The sequence below is a fragment of the Eptesicus fuscus genome, chromosome 14, assembly GCF_027574615.1.
Source record: "Eptesicus fuscus isolate TK198812 chromosome 14, DD_ASM_mEF_20220401, whole genome shotgun sequence".
Lineage (NCBI taxonomy): Eukaryota > Metazoa > Chordata > Mammalia > Chiroptera > Vespertilionidae > Eptesicus > Eptesicus fuscus.
The window spans coordinates 13,898,246-13,913,383 of NC_072486.1; the positions used below are offsets into that span (position 1 = coordinate 13,898,246).

Consider the following 15,138-nt stretch of genomic DNA (forward strand, 5'->3'; position numbering starts at 1 on the left):
ATCCCGTTGCTTTATTTACTCACCAGTCCTTTCAGACAAGCATCCAGGGGGCCGCTGCTGTGAGTGGGACTGGGCGTGCCAGGCCAGGGCGGAGACAGGCAGGTCTAGGTCGGCAGCAGAGAGAAAGCGAGCGAGCCTCTCTTTTGTGGAAGTGCCCCTGCCTGGCTCTTCAGAGCTTGTTTCTCCCTAAATGCTTTCTTTTGAACTAGATCATAGGAAGTATTTGCTTTTCCAAGCTGATCCAGGCAAATAAATAGATGAGTAATAACGATTGTCAGGTCTGGCCTGCTATATTGATTTTTAAAAGTCGCTCTGTTGAGGAGGGAAATCACTTATCATGATGATTCATCGTCAAATTATAAATCTGGTGCATATGCAAATTTTAAATTGTTCAGTATTTCAATAAGTGAATACATTACCGAGGCTGGATGGCAGAAGCCCCCGGAAGAGACAGTTGGGAGTGGGTAAGACGAGAGCGGAAGGGGGAGGTGGATGTTTTCATGGGGATTCAGAATGGCCTCTCTGCCTTATAAATGCCATTTTCTTTGAAGCCATTGCAAGTCTTTAGCAGGGTGTACCCATTGGCATTTTTGGGTAAAGCGTCTATATGTCTATTTCAGTTTAATTAGAAGATAAGTAGTGTGGGAGGCGTGTGGAGCGGGAAGAGGCGGAAGGGGAATTCTGTCTTACATTACATTTTGGTAGAAGCTTCAGATGCCGGAAAGCGATGATTGGCAGGATATGGTTTATAAATTTAGCAAATTCTAAGAAGTGGAGGCGGCAGACTGAAAACCATGGGATCTGTAAAGACAGCAAGCCTAGGAATAGAGGAGCAAGGAGCTTTTCAAACCTAGGTTGGAGGCTCAGTAAATGTTCCTCTGTTCTTTTCCCTGCAGTGGGAAATGACCATTTCCCATTGTGCGTAAGCACACCTGGGTGATGGTGCTGCCTACTGGATTGTTCGGTGGGAAAAATGAGCTCCTGCGTTACCGAGTGGATGTAGAGATACGGATATCTACAAATAACTGGATAGAAAAATGACCATTGCTGAGCTGGGTGCCATGAAGGCGAAGCTGTGGAAACGGCCAGCACTCTCCCCAGGAGCGTGTGGATTGGTTGGGGCAAATGCACTCCCAGCCAGACAGCCCACAGCACGGAGCCCAGGAGCTGGCCTGTGAACAATCAAAACCAAAGAGCTCCAAAGACGGCAAACCCCGGTGGACTGGGTGGGTGGGAGGAGCTTCGCCTCGGAGGCGACTGCACAAACCTGGACTCGGGGGTCAGGGGAGACTGAGGGCTTTCTGTTGTGGAGAATGGCATGCGCGCAGGTATTGGAGTGGCAGGGTCTTCTGATGAGTACATCTTGAAGAATAAAGAACCCAGGGAGCGCCCTAGCCGGTTTGGCTCAGTGGATAGAGCATTGGCCTGTGGACTAAAGGGTCCCGGGTTTGATTCCGGCCCAGGGCACGTACCTGGGTTGCAGGCTCGATCCCCGGCCCTGGTCAGGGCACATGCAGAAGACAACCAAATCGATGTGTCTCTCTCACATCAGTGTTTCTCTCTCTCTCTGTCTCCCTCCCTCCCTTCCACTCTCTCTAAAAATCTATGGATTAACAAACAAACAAGAAAAAAACCAAGAACCCAGGGAGTGAGGTGGAAAGAGACTACTGGTTGCCGGTTGGCGGCAGACTGTGGTGGACCCAGAAGGGCAGGCTGGGGGGGTGTGGGTCGATGCACATAAGCAATAGGAGCCCCACTGTCAGTTGAGGGGGCGGTTTAGAGACATTTGTGTGTGTGTGGGGGGGGTGGTGTGGGGGGGTGGGAGGTTTGCAGGATGGCCGGAGAGGGCGTGACTAGACTAGAGGGCAGGGAAACCCATCGTGCAGCTGCAGCAGCGGTTCCGGTGGGTGGGATGAGAGCTTAGTTAGACTGTGAACATGGACATGAGAAGGAAAGGAGAAATGGAACCAAAACCACGTGAAGAACCAAGTGACAAGTACAGAAACACCCCAGGCTTTCTGTTGCACTTTTTAAACTTGCACTCTGTGGGTTCGAATGATATGCCCTGTCCCATTGGAGTGAAGGCTAACCAGGCATTTACAGCGTGAGAAGAAGGACGTTAGTGCTCTGGGACTTGATGTTTAAGCTCCTCTGTTGGCAGGGACAACGCCTGGGCCTTCCGCTGCTGCATGTCGTGTGCCCTTAGCGGACAACGATTTCTACTTGGTTCTGATTTCTCCCCTTTTTCTTTTAAAATAGGCTCTCCAGAGAAGAATTTCCAATCCATACCTTGAGCACACTTCTTCCCAGGTATGCTTCTTTTCTCTCATACTGTATGTTATGAAACAGTGATTCGCAGACCCTGATGGTGAATTCTCTAGTCACAGCTGTCCTCTGTGCTCCTGACCATGCCGTCTCCTTCACCGGGGTGACACAGCCAGAGTCAGATGAGATGTCCTGACAACTGGGTCAGAATTCAAGATGTTCACTAGATAGGAAAAAAGATTTCCCATCTTCCACGTAATTTGCATGAATGCATCATCCATATGGCAGAGTTTAATACATAATACAAACATTTTCAATTTCCTGTATAGAAACATTGTATTTTTTTTTAAAAAAGTGGGTATTTTACACTGAAAACTGGCAAGGGGATTATTTATACTTACATTTATCTAATAGTAGAATATCACCATATGCTAATTGGTGAGAAAAGATGAGGAGCCTTTATCATGTTGTCAGAGAGTTGCGTTTTTAAAACAACAGGAGCTGGGGAGCTTGGTGAGGACAGAGACCTTTTTGGCCTTTTTCCATGATTATATCCCCAGCGTCATTAAACGTTTTCCTGAATGACTGAGGGACTGCATCCCGGTACCACGTCAGGACCAGTCAAGTGTCAGCTGACTTGTACCTCACTTAGGGTAATAGTTTCTGTCATCTGACTTGTTCATGTTCTTCTTAAGTTTTAATGTGTTAAAAATAAGTCATGTTCTGTCCTCACTTTCCATAGGGTTGTGTTTAGGAGGTGATAACAGGAAAATTAAAAAGTGTAAGGATGGGATTGATTCATTCCCTGTTAAGTTATAATCAACATATTATCCATTTGCTTGCTTCGAGCGAAGATATGTATTTTATGGAGGCAAAATTTTGTAGGTGCAGAAAGAGTTCTCCAAGAAACAAGGGAACAGATATGAATACCTACGCCCTGTGTATACGAATTCTCTTGAGCCTTTATTTATGAAGACAGTTCATTGTCACTCGGCTCCTTCATTAGGGCAGCACAATGCACTCGGGGACGGGGGCGGGGCAACTATGGGGGAAGGAGGTGTATTAAAGGACACCTCCTAAGCCTCTCTGGATCTAAGGAATGTCCCTTCATCCTTTAAGAACCAGAGACTCATCTGGGCAAATTAGAAGATTGAAAAAATTCTTTATCTGCTCGCTGGAATTGCAAAGTAGAGGAAACCATGATTCTTAGAATTAACTATGAACTCTGCAGTGGAGTGACCCTTAAACGCAGCGCAGACAACAGCCTGCTGTCAAATTGTCGTGGTGCAAGGTGTCCACGAGACAGAGAAAAATAGTTTCCCGTCTTCCAAGTCCTTTACATGGATGCGTTATCAATATGGCAGAGTTAATGCATAATAAAAATAGTCTTTGATTTGCCCTATTGATAGAAACACCATGTTTTTACTAGTAAAAACAGTGGGTATTTTACACTAAAAACTTATGTAAAATGTGTTATTTGTAATTATAGTTAAAGCTGTTTAGCATACGGAAAATAGCTGTTAGAGCTTTATAGCATAAATGAACCAACAGCAGAAGTAAAATAAAATAGGTAGCTGTGTTTGTAGCTGCATAAGTGTCTTAAGCTTATGGATTTGGTCATCATTTTTTTTATATATAGTATGCTCACAAATTATGGCATGATTGTTCTACATTTACAGGGAATGTTTGTTTTTTCCACTTAGATTTATGGGGAGAATTCTTCTTGTGCAGGAAGAGCACTGAGGAATATCATTATCGTCCAGGCAGCTGATCTGATCAAGGACAGAGTGAACCTCAAGGGATTTTACAGGTAACACAGTTCTCTAACATCTTGTCAGAAACTCTCCTTATGAAAAAAAAAAGTGTTAAAATCGTAAGCTTGATCACAGAGACAGGCTGTATCAGGAGCAGGAGGGGTTGGTCAGTTTGTGTGAAGTGTCCTTTGGGTCACTGGTGATGACTTGTCTCTTCTTTAAACTTAGCTAAGTGTTTGTTGACAGTTGGACTCCTGGTTCTGAAGTTAGGGTCTGGCATCCCCGGGTGTGGATGGGTTCCTGAGAGAGCCCCTGCTTCCTCTGAGCTGGGATAGTTTAGCATAATTTTATTGGGCGTGTCCTACACAGCAACGCCAATAAATATAGGTCCTCCTTCAGGGACCTTATCGAGGCTCTGAGAGGACTCTCAGGTCCATGGGCTGAGAGACCGTTGCTCAGCTCACCAGGTGGGAGTGAGAATCCCCTTGGGTGCTGTGAAGAGCGGGAGGGGCAGGTTGGCGTAAGGATGGCATTTCTCTGCCTTGGCTAGTGAATAAGGGCAGAGGCGCTAGAGCAAATGGGTGGGTTAGAGGCCTGCTTTAAAGTACAGCTGGACCAAGAGAGTAGTCACTTGGAAAGTTTGGAGCCCATATTTTCATTTTCTGGAGGTTAAAAAAAAACCGAAAGTTTTTTAAAAATATATTTTTATTGATTTCAGAGAGGAAGGAAGAGGGAGAGAGAGATAGAAACATCAATGATGAGAGAGAATCATTGATTGGCTGCCTCCTGCACGCCCCCCACTGGGGATCGAGCCCGCAACCCGGGCATGTGCCCGTGACCGGAATCGAACCCGGGACCCTTCAGTCCACAGGCCGACACTCCATCCACCAAGCCAAACCGGCTAGGGCCAAAAGTTTTTTTATTAGTCTTCCATATTTTTATGTTAAGTAAAGATATTAAACCACACCAAACAATACCAGAAGAAAACTACAAAAGGAAAAAAAACAAACTATCATTGATTTTCATTATTCTTTCTTATAGAAATGAAATCGCAATACCATAAAGAATAGGAAGAATACTCAGAATAAATGACCGCAAAAAAAAAAAAAGTAGGAAAAATTCCCAGGATAAAGGTCATTTCTTTAACTAAACTTAGACATGTCTGATTTTTTTAAAAACAAGAACAGTACAAAGTCTTTGGGTTTAGTTGTGAGTGAGCTAATAGGATTCATTAAAAAAAAAAATTTATTGGCGAGAGAGAGAGAGAGAGAGAGAGAAATTTGTTGTTCCACTTATTTATGCAGTCACTGGTTGAGTCTTGCATGAGCCCTGACTGGAGAGCGAACTCACAACCTTGGCGTATCGGGATGATGCTCTAACCAACTGAGCTCTCCAGCAGGGTTCATGGGATTCATTTTCGCTGCACATAAGGCTGCGTGTGATGTCCGTCACTGTTCGGTTTCGTTTCTTTATGTGATCTCTATGGATATAGATCGAAAAAAGAATGGAGAGATATGCATTAGCTGAGTTCATGGAAAGAACCATCCATCCAAGTTAGAACATACTGGTGGGAATAGAATGAGGAAAGAGCACGTGTTTTTGCTATTTCAGATTCCCAATGGTCAGGCCAGAACCTCCCTTCTTTTAAAATCTAAGGACTGATGCATGTTCTGGGTCTAAAGACAAAGTGCCAATATGGTGGCCCAGAAGGGATCATTTTCGTGTGTCTGCTAGTGCATTCAGGGCAAGTGTTCCCTGTGCACCACACGAGAAGTACTTTCAGAGCTGGTCTCCGAATAGCATCGCCCCATTTATATCCGAGATTAAAGTTGTGTCTGCACTATCATGAAATAATGGCTAAAAATGTAACAGAAGGAAGCTAAGAGATAGCAAATGTTCAGCTCCAGAGATTGTTAAAAGAAAGCTTTGTTAGAGCAATCTCATGGCCTTGTACCTAGTCACCTCCGTATCACAGCGTTCCTACCTAACGCGCGACTGTGGTGAGGTCCGCATGTCCTCGGAACAGTTTCCGTGTTCAGGTCTGCATGTCCTCGGAACAGTTTCCGTGTTCAGGTCTGCATGTCCTCGGAACAGTTTCCGTGTTCAGTACAACGCCGGGAATAAGAGCTGCTGTCCGTATTCAGATTGCTCCCTTCCCACCGTCTCCGTTTCCCTCCTCACTGCTCTCCTTAAATCCTGTGGATCTGGGCATTTTAACTGGATTGTTGCGGGCCTGGCCAGAAGTCAGGGGAGGATGAGTTCAATGCAGAGGCAGCTCACCTCCTTGCTAACCGCTGTCAGGGCAGTGCTGTGTTTTCGCATATGGACTCAGCCCTGACCCCCAAACAGAGCGAGCTCTTCCCAATGGCAAGGTAGAGCCTGGGGCTGGGGCTCTGTGGTCACCAGCATCACCAGGGAGCCAGTTAGAACCGAGGCCTCTCGGGCCCCAGCCAGCCATCCTGCCTCGGATCTGCAGGTTAGCCAGATCTCTCAGGTAATGCTTAACCATGCTTTTGAGGAGCCCCCGTCCGAGAAATTTCTCCGCCATCACCTGTGAACAAACATGCGCGCCCACCCATCCAGCCACCTTTTTCAGTTTAACAGTTTGGTTTATTCAGTAAATGTTCCATCGTGTCCTTTCGTGTTCCACACAGTAGGTTGAGGAGCTGGACTGCTCTGAGAATAAGGATGACAAACGATACAGTGTTTAATCCGTGCGATAACTGTGCTTCGAGCAATTAGTGTGAAGATGCTGGCTAATTGACAGAGGTGTTGAGGAATTAATTAACACTTTGAGCCTTTCACATGATAGGTGTCCTATCGAATTAGAAGTTAATATTGGTCTAATGGACTGTTTCGTTGTGATCTGTTTCCTCATTTTGTTTAAAAAAACACATCCATTTATTTGACTGTTAATCTGTTTAATGTCTTAATGCTAACCTGCAATTAAACATGCCCGGTATTGCCTTAATTGCCTTAGAGCATCTTACAAACAGTAGCACTGTACCAAAAAACTGTGATGCATTATCAAAAGCTAGAATGTTTGATCAGATCTCTCAACAGAAAAAGCTTATTTTTTTTCTTCACTCTAGAAAATGTAGCGCCTCGTGGCATATCTTTGTATTGTTGGTTACTGTGTGATTTCTAGCTATTTGTGCTTATGCCAATCACAGGAGATAGGCAATATTTTTCTGTTTTAGGAATACAAATAAAGTTTACATCTTTTGGTCCTTAAATACCAAATATAGAATGAACATAGCCATTTACATGATACATCCTTTTTTTAAAAATCATTTTGGTGACAGTTTCTCATAAGAGAGAGTGGGATTCAATGAAATTTCTGCAAATGAGAATCTACATTTCAGCAAGCTTTCTTCTTTGGGTTTTTCATCACAGGCTCATAAAGATGGAAAAGGAGGCATGAGATACTTCTTGTAACACCAAGATTGGACAGTCTTTGACTATAGTTGTATATTTTAGGACAGATTACAGAGAATATTTTGTGTGTGTGTGGTTAGTGGAATCCTTCACACACATCTGCATTTGTGGGTGTTACGATCTAGGTTCCTTAGCTAGATTGCTTAGATTATATTAAAAAGATTCACAGTCAAATGGATTGCCCTTTGAGACAAACTCTAAGATTTAATCTCTGAAAAGTAGCAAACAAAATTCTCTATCACCCACTGTGTTCCAACTTTACCAAACCCTCTTGGAATTATTTTGTTCTTATTAAAAAGACGAGATAAGCCCTGGCAGGTGTGGCTCAGCTGGTTGGGCGTCATCCCATGCGCCAGAAGGTCGCTGGTTCGGTTCCAGGTCAGGGTACACGCCCAGGTTGTGCACTCAGTCCCAAGTAGGGGCGTCCAAGTAGGGGCGTGCAGGAGGCAGCCGATCAATTTTTCTTTTTCACATAGATGTTTCTCTCTCCTTTTCCATTCCTCTCCCCGAAAATCAATTAAAACTGTTTTTTAAAAAGAGACTAGAGCTGGAACCTCGGCCCAACTGGGCGCGTGCTCAGTGCCCAGGGCACGCGTGTCCTGCACATGCATTTGTCATGTGACCTCACACCAGCCAACAGGTGCTCCAGGATTTGGGGGACAAAGCGCGGCCCCCCCGAGCATTTGCGGTGGGAGAGCGGTGGGTCTAGACTGTGACTCGCCCTTGCCAGCTGCTGCGCTGCCTAATCCCCTGCCGCCCCACTGCCCCGCAACCGCGCGCAGCCACGTCCGAGGAGAAGCCCAAGGAGGGAGTGAAGACAGAATGACCGCACAATCTGAAAGTGGCCGGGCAGGATGGCTCCGTGGTCCAGTTCAAGATTAAGAGACACACCCCACTGAGCAAGCTGATGAAGGCCTACTGCGAGCAGCCGGGCTGGCCAATGAGACAGTTTAGGTTCCGGTTTGATGGGCCGCCAGTTACTGAAGCAGACACCCAGGTCCCGTTGGACATGGAGGATGAAGACACCATGGACGTATTCCAGCGGCCGACAGGAGGCTCAAGGGCGACTGGCTGACTCTTGGGGTGTGGTCTGTAGAGGGGCCAGCCCACTTTGTCACCGGCCTGGCATTTGCTGTTGAATAGTGAACACTATTAGTGACCACGCCAATCACCAAGGAGCCTGCAGGAACCAAGGACATCCACAAAAATTCCTTTCCTCTGTGACATCCTGCGGGTGCCACTCAAAACTGTCTGCAGGGGCGAATCCTTACCTGGAACCGGGCCAGCCAGTGTCATGTCTGTTTAGGAAAATGAGTTGCAAGGTTTTGGGGGTTTGTTTTTTGCTCTCATTTTTGTCTTTCCCCCTCTTACAACTTTTCCCCGAAGCTTGTTGTGTGAATGTCCCTTTTTAGTTTAGACGGGGATCTGATCCCCCTGCTTATTCCATTGTAGAGCGCTCACATCACCAAAGTGGGGGTGCTTCTGTGGGGAGCATTGTGGGGAGACACACTTCCACTTAACTGTTTCTCATAGGTCCACTTACTGTCCTGTAGGTTTCTTCAATGCTAAATATTGCAAGTTTGTGAGAATATGGTAAAGCTGAAGGGAGAATACTGGAATGCTTTTTAAAAATATATTTTATTGATTTTTTACAGAGAGGAAGGGAGAGGGATGGAGAGTTAGAAACATCGATGAGAGAGAAACATCAATCAGCTGCATCCTGCACACTCCCCACTGTGTAGGTGCCCACAACCAAGGTACATGCCCTTGACCGGAATCGAACCTGGGACCCTTGAGTCCGCAGGCCGACGCTCTATCCACTGAGCCAAACCGGTTAGGGCTGGAATGCTTTTTAAGAGGTAAAAAGAAAAATACCTGAGTCCCTCAGTAGCATGGGCCTGGGCACTCAGTTCCTCTCGTGTCCCCTGGCGTAGGGCCAGGCCCAGGGCCCCTGACAGTGCATGGGCAAAACAGGGCGCAGCAGATATTGGCTTTCCCCCTTCTTTTTTTAAAAAAGTTTTCAATTATAGTTTATATTCAATATTATTTTGTATTAGTTGCAGGTGTCCCCTTCTAATACAGAGGAAAGCAATTCCCATATTTCTCAGTTGGCAGTGGTATTGTGGCCTCAGATTTCTTCCAGTATTTGCTTCTGATGAATAATTACGGTCTTTCTATAAAAAAGTACGATTAAGTATTGCTGATGTTCTTGTGTCAAAGAGCTACTTCAAAGTGTGGTTACAAATGGGCCCCGTGCAAAGACGACTTCTTGTTGTTCTCACAGACTGCTCTCTGTTTCCTGACGTTGGCTGTGGTTTCATTTCTGTGAGACATTTTGGAGCCTGTACCTATTAAACGTTCAGTTCTCCTCCTGCCCTTCTGTATGGAACCCCTGCTGCCTGATGGCCCTGCTCTGCCTCGTTCTGGTACCTGGGCAGTGCGACCTGGACCGTCATCTCTTGCTTGCCCAGAGTCTTGCCTTTCCTTTGTGTTTTGCTGTTGGGGTGTGGATGTGGTGTCTGCTGGCTCTGCTGTTTGTTCACAATTTGTACATTCTTTGTTGTCCTTTACTACTGTAAACAGTAAATATAGTTTGATATTCTGTCTCTTATATTAAATATTGCATTTGGGGGGGGGGGAAAAGAGACTAGATAAAAATCTATAAATGGTGGAACCAAAATCTATCACCACCAACTTGAGGTACTTGTCTTGCCAAAGGCAGAAGCATTATCTTTCTATAAAGGACTGCTAAATTAATTTTTTAATTTATGCAAAATTAGGTATTTTGAGAACTTACTGTGTACCTGGACTGTCCTAGTTGTTGGGGTATAATAGTGAGTTATACTACACAGTCCTTGGTCTCCTGAAATTTACTCTTAAGTGAAGAAAGCAGATATTATTCATTCAGAAAGACGTATCATTATTAAATGTTAGGTGACTTGAAGAAAAAGTATAAGAGAATTTGATTCCAAGTCTCTCTAAGGAAGTGATATTTGAGCTAAAATCTGAAAGAGGAATGAATCAGAGGTACATGTCATGTATTATTGAGTCACTCGTTTTAAAAAGCAAGCACATGAGAGGGATGCTGTTAAATACCAATTTTTTGGCAAATGAGTGGTCACAATGTCTCATGTGAATGTCTTTGTTTTATGCAGGCGAAGCTGTGTTGGATCAGAACTGGTCGACTGGCTTCTGGAACACTGTCCTTTCGTCCAGTGCAGATCCACGGCCATAGGGGTCTGGCAGCTCCTACTGGACATGGGGATTCTGTCATCAGGTTAGTAGGGCATGTTTGGAAGGCACAGAATCATTATTTTATTAAGTGGCCAGACCAAAATATACTTGCTATCCTAGTTACCTGGGTGGATATTGGTTTTGCAGATAAATATTTGCATTCTCTCTTATTTTAAAAATAAAAGTGATAGGTCATCTTTTGATTGTTATTTCTCTCACACCTTTTGTAAAAATAATTAGGTACCTGCTGATTCATAGACATCTGCCTATAAGAGTTGTTCACGTACCCCCCCTCCCTTCTCTACTCAAAATGCTGCTCACAATTTTTTTTAATCAGTGACATTTTTAGTTGCCCTAAATGTGTGATTTATCTTGCTGTACTTAGAATTATCATCAGAGACTGATTTTATGAGTGGAATGTGTATGCCATTTTGATTGACTAAGTAATCATGAATAGTTAGAGATATGACCTATAAAAATTAGCTGTTTAAACAGAACATAAAATTGCTGTTAACTCGAAAGATAGTTGATATCTCTTTTCTTTGTTGAGCCCAGGGTTTTGGAGAATAAGAGTGATGCAATCTGATTTTTTTTTTTTTAGCTCTTTCGCAGAGATGCTGGTTGGTCAATGTTGGTTGCCCACCCCACACCCTTTTTTTTCTCTAGGTAATAAATATTGAGGGCCAGAGAACATAGGAAGGTTCAGAAAGGCATAACCAAAGTCCCACAATGGAAGAGTGGTTCAGATGGGAAAGGGATATAATCTTAGTGAGTTAATAATAACTAACACCTGATTCTCTTATTTAGAAAACTAGAGGCCCGTTGCATGAAGAGATTCGTGCAGTAGGCTTTCCTTCCCCTGGCTGCCGGCACTGGTTTTCCTCCAGCACCCGAGACCTTGGCCTTCGCTCTGCGCCACCTTCAGTCTTTGCTTTGGGTGGAGCGCTGCTCCTGTAGCTCCCTCTGCCCCCTCTTCCCTCCTCCCTCTCATAGCAGGCTTCCTGCCCCACCCAGCCACTCTGTGCCTGCATTCATGCTGCCCAGAGGCCCGGAACAGTGGGGGGCGGGGCCACCACTATCTTAATTTGCATACTCATTCCTGATTGGCTGGTGGGTGAAGTGAAGTGACGGTCAATTTGCATGTTTCTCTTTTATTAGTGTAGATCATTTAGCTACCTTTGAGCAATGTTATCAGCTTGCTTGAGAGATTCCACAAAACATTTTGTGTTAATATTTTTTGGAAAAGTCCCCAGTTCCGATTCCTTTAAAATGGTGTTTACCAACCTTGATAGTGTTGACATTTTGGGCTAGATAGTTCTTAGTTGTAAGGGGCTGGCCCGTACCTTGTAGAATGTGTAGCAGCATCTCTTTCTTCCACTCACCACTTACTGTGTACCTGGACTGTCCTAGTTGTTGGGGTATAATAGTGAGTTACACTACATAGTCCTTGGTCTCCTGAAGGAGACCAAGCACCCCCTAGCTGTGACAACCGAAAACATCTCTAGACATTGCCAAGTGTTCCCTGGGGAGGGCACAATCACCCTTGTGAGAACCACTGATCTAGAACTTGCCACCATGTTGTACTTGTGTTCCACTACAGTAATTACATGTATCAGTCTGCTTTGGGACACTAAAGAAATACCTCCTCACTGTCTTTGAATAACTGCAAATTTTACCTGTCCCTAAAGCAGAAAAGTGATAAAATATGTGTGAATATGCTGCTCAAAGCTTCAAATAATAAAAATAGATTGGCCACTGGAATTGTGAACAGGAATAGACTTAGACTATGTGATTGTAGTCCCACCCCTGGTGAATAGTACTCAGTAATGCTTTCAGCTTAGTATTTGGTTTACGACTCTCTAAATAATATACTTTAAAAAACTGATCCACACCTTTTTTCTTTCCAACAGTGGACCAGCATTTATACTTTCAGGACACCTACGTTTTCTATCAGTTTTCATCTGATGAATGTAGCTACCTATACTGTGAATTCGAACGAGAAGAAGAGTGGCAAAATGGTGTCAAGATGTTACTGCAGCTTGTGCCTGTCATTCGCACCAGAGCTGGCATCTGTGAACTGTAAGTGGATGCTCTTTTGTTCTGTTGTTAAATTACTCTCATGTTAAGAACATTTACTGTGTCTGGGGACCGTCCTTTGCTCTTTAAGATTACCATCTCCTTTAAAAGGTAGCTGTTCTAGTCCCATTTCTCAGGTGCAAGTTCAGAAAGGTAAAATAAATTGCTTAAAATGAAATCAGCTATTAAGTGACTGATTTAACATTCAGATCTCAGAAGTCCCTGCCTTGCCAGCTACACCATGCTGCACTAATTTAATTATTGCTATATGAGTAGATGATCTAAATTAGAAATAAACATGATTTGACTTGAGTTGAGAATAAAATAGTAACTCATATCTTATTCACTACCCAAGTCGTGACTTTCCTAAGAAAGAGCTCAACAGACATTTAGGGAAATAATCTAGAAGCAACATTTGGCAAACTAAAACACCAGTCATAGCCCTGGCTGGTGTGTTCAGTGGTTAGAGCATCAGCTTGTACACCGAAGGGTCTCAGGTTTGATTTCCAGTCAAGGGCACGTACCTGGGTTACAGGTTCAATCCCCAGCCCTGGTTTGGGGTGCATGTGGGAGGCAACCAATTGATGTGTCTCTCTCACATCCAAATGTTTTCTTCATCCTCCCTTCCTCTCTCTCTCCTCCTCCCTTCTACTCTTTCTAAAAATCAATGGAAAAAATATCCTCGGGTGATATTAAAAAATAAAACACATGAAGATACTGAGTCACTATATGATTAAAATGAATTAAAATTAACTCATTTTAGAGAAGGTTTGGGAAAAAAGACTTGTCATGATATGGCATTCTGACCTGGGGGCATTGTGGGGAGACAAAAACCAAGGACATCCACAAACATTCTTTTCCTCTCTGACATGCTGCAGGTGCAACTCAAAACTGCCCACACCATTAATGACAAGCTTACTTAACTGTAGTGTATTGCGGACTAAAGATTTCAGTTTGTAACTTTTACATATTTAGTTTTTAGAATACATTACCAAACTGTTGACTCTTTCAGTTAGCAGGGCAAGTGGTATTATCCTCATCTCATGGGTAAGAGCGCAGGTCCTAGGAGAAATACCTACACCCATAACAGAGATAAATTACGCTTGTTAAAAAGGACAGGGAGCCCTGGCTGGTGTGGCTCAGTGATTAAAGTGTCGGCCCCAGCACCGGGGGGTCTCAGGTTCCATTCCTGATCAAGGACACATACTTGGGTTGCATGTTTGATCCCTAGCCCTTGTGACGGCACATGCGGGAGGCAACCAGTCAGTGTGTCTCGCTCACATTGATATTTCTCTCTTCTTCTTCTCCTCCTTCCTCCCTTCCATTCTCTCTCAAAATCAATGGAGAAAATATCCTCCTGGTGAGAATTAACAAAATGAGGAAAAATACAACACTGAACAGTTAATATAGGCCAGTGGTCGGCAAACCGCGGCTCGCGAGCCACATGCGGCTCTTTGGCCCCTTGAGTGTGGCTCTTCCACAAAATACCACGGCCTGAGCGAGTCTATTTTGAAGAAGGGGCGTTAGAAGAAGTTTAAGTTTAAAAAACTGTTGATATTTGGCTCTGTATACTAATGAGTTTGCCGACCACTGATAGAGGCTTTTAGAAAAATAAGTATCAGAATACTAATGAGACACTGGGTAACAGAAAGCTTGATTGTAGAGAACACATTTTATATCAAGAACTATGCTAAATTCTCTATATCCGTGTTTCCCAACCTTTTTTTGGCCATTCCCCACCTAAGCATCTCTACAATCTTGATGCCCCCCTGTGACATATAGTTCTTATTATTCAAAAAATGAACTCTTATTCACATGGAGGAAGCCTAAAAGGCCATTAACTTGGTCTAAACAAGTTTCCAAAGTACATGGCATCCATGAAAGAGAAAAATAAAAGAACGAAAGGACAGTTGAAGTACTGAGGAAGAAATCACTAAGAAATTGTTTTAAAAAATAATAATATGAAGTGATATGAAAAAAAAAAGCAAATAAAGTTTCAAAACATATACTAGAGTACTGAAATGCATAAATAGGTCACAATATATATGTGCACGAGGCCCCTAGAACCATAAGAAATACAAAAATTCACTGTGAATAACTCATTCTTGAATTGTCCCCCTTAAAAATCAAATTGCCCCCCTGTTGGGGCATGTGCCCCACGTTGGGAACCACTGCTCTGTATTCATTATTTTGTCTTCAGATGAATCCTGTAAGACAGTTACTACAGTTTTTCCTATTTTATAAGTGACGAGACTGAAGCACAGAAGTCAGATAACCTGACATACAAGTGCGTGGAGTGTTTAGGATTTGAGTGCTTGACTATCTGGCTCTAATAACCATGCTTTTAGCACCTGCTCCCAGGTTCCTAGGC

At 43.8% G+C, this 15,138-nt stretch overlaps 1 protein-coding gene and 1 pseudogene across 1 annotated transcript in view; both read left to right on the plus strand.

Moving 5' to 3' along the window:
• The window catches only part of RAPGEF5 (Rap guanine nucleotide exchange factor 5), a 196,377-nt gene that overhangs the window by 36,017 nt on the left and 145,222 nt on the right, over positions 1-15,138 (plus strand). Inside the window, exons 2-5 of the mRNA XM_054726573.1 lie at positions 2,260-2,310; positions 3,969-4,075; positions 10,613-10,734; positions 12,602-12,770. Of these exons, the coding sequence (XP_054582548.1) occupies positions 2,260-2,310; positions 3,969-4,075; positions 10,613-10,734; positions 12,602-12,770 (449 nt within the window). The remainder of the gene's footprint in view (positions 1-2,259; positions 2,311-3,968; positions 4,076-10,612; positions 10,735-12,601; positions 12,771-15,138) is intronic.
• On the plus strand, positions 6,342-8,532 carry LOC129151492 (small ubiquitin-related modifier 3-like; annotated as a pseudogene).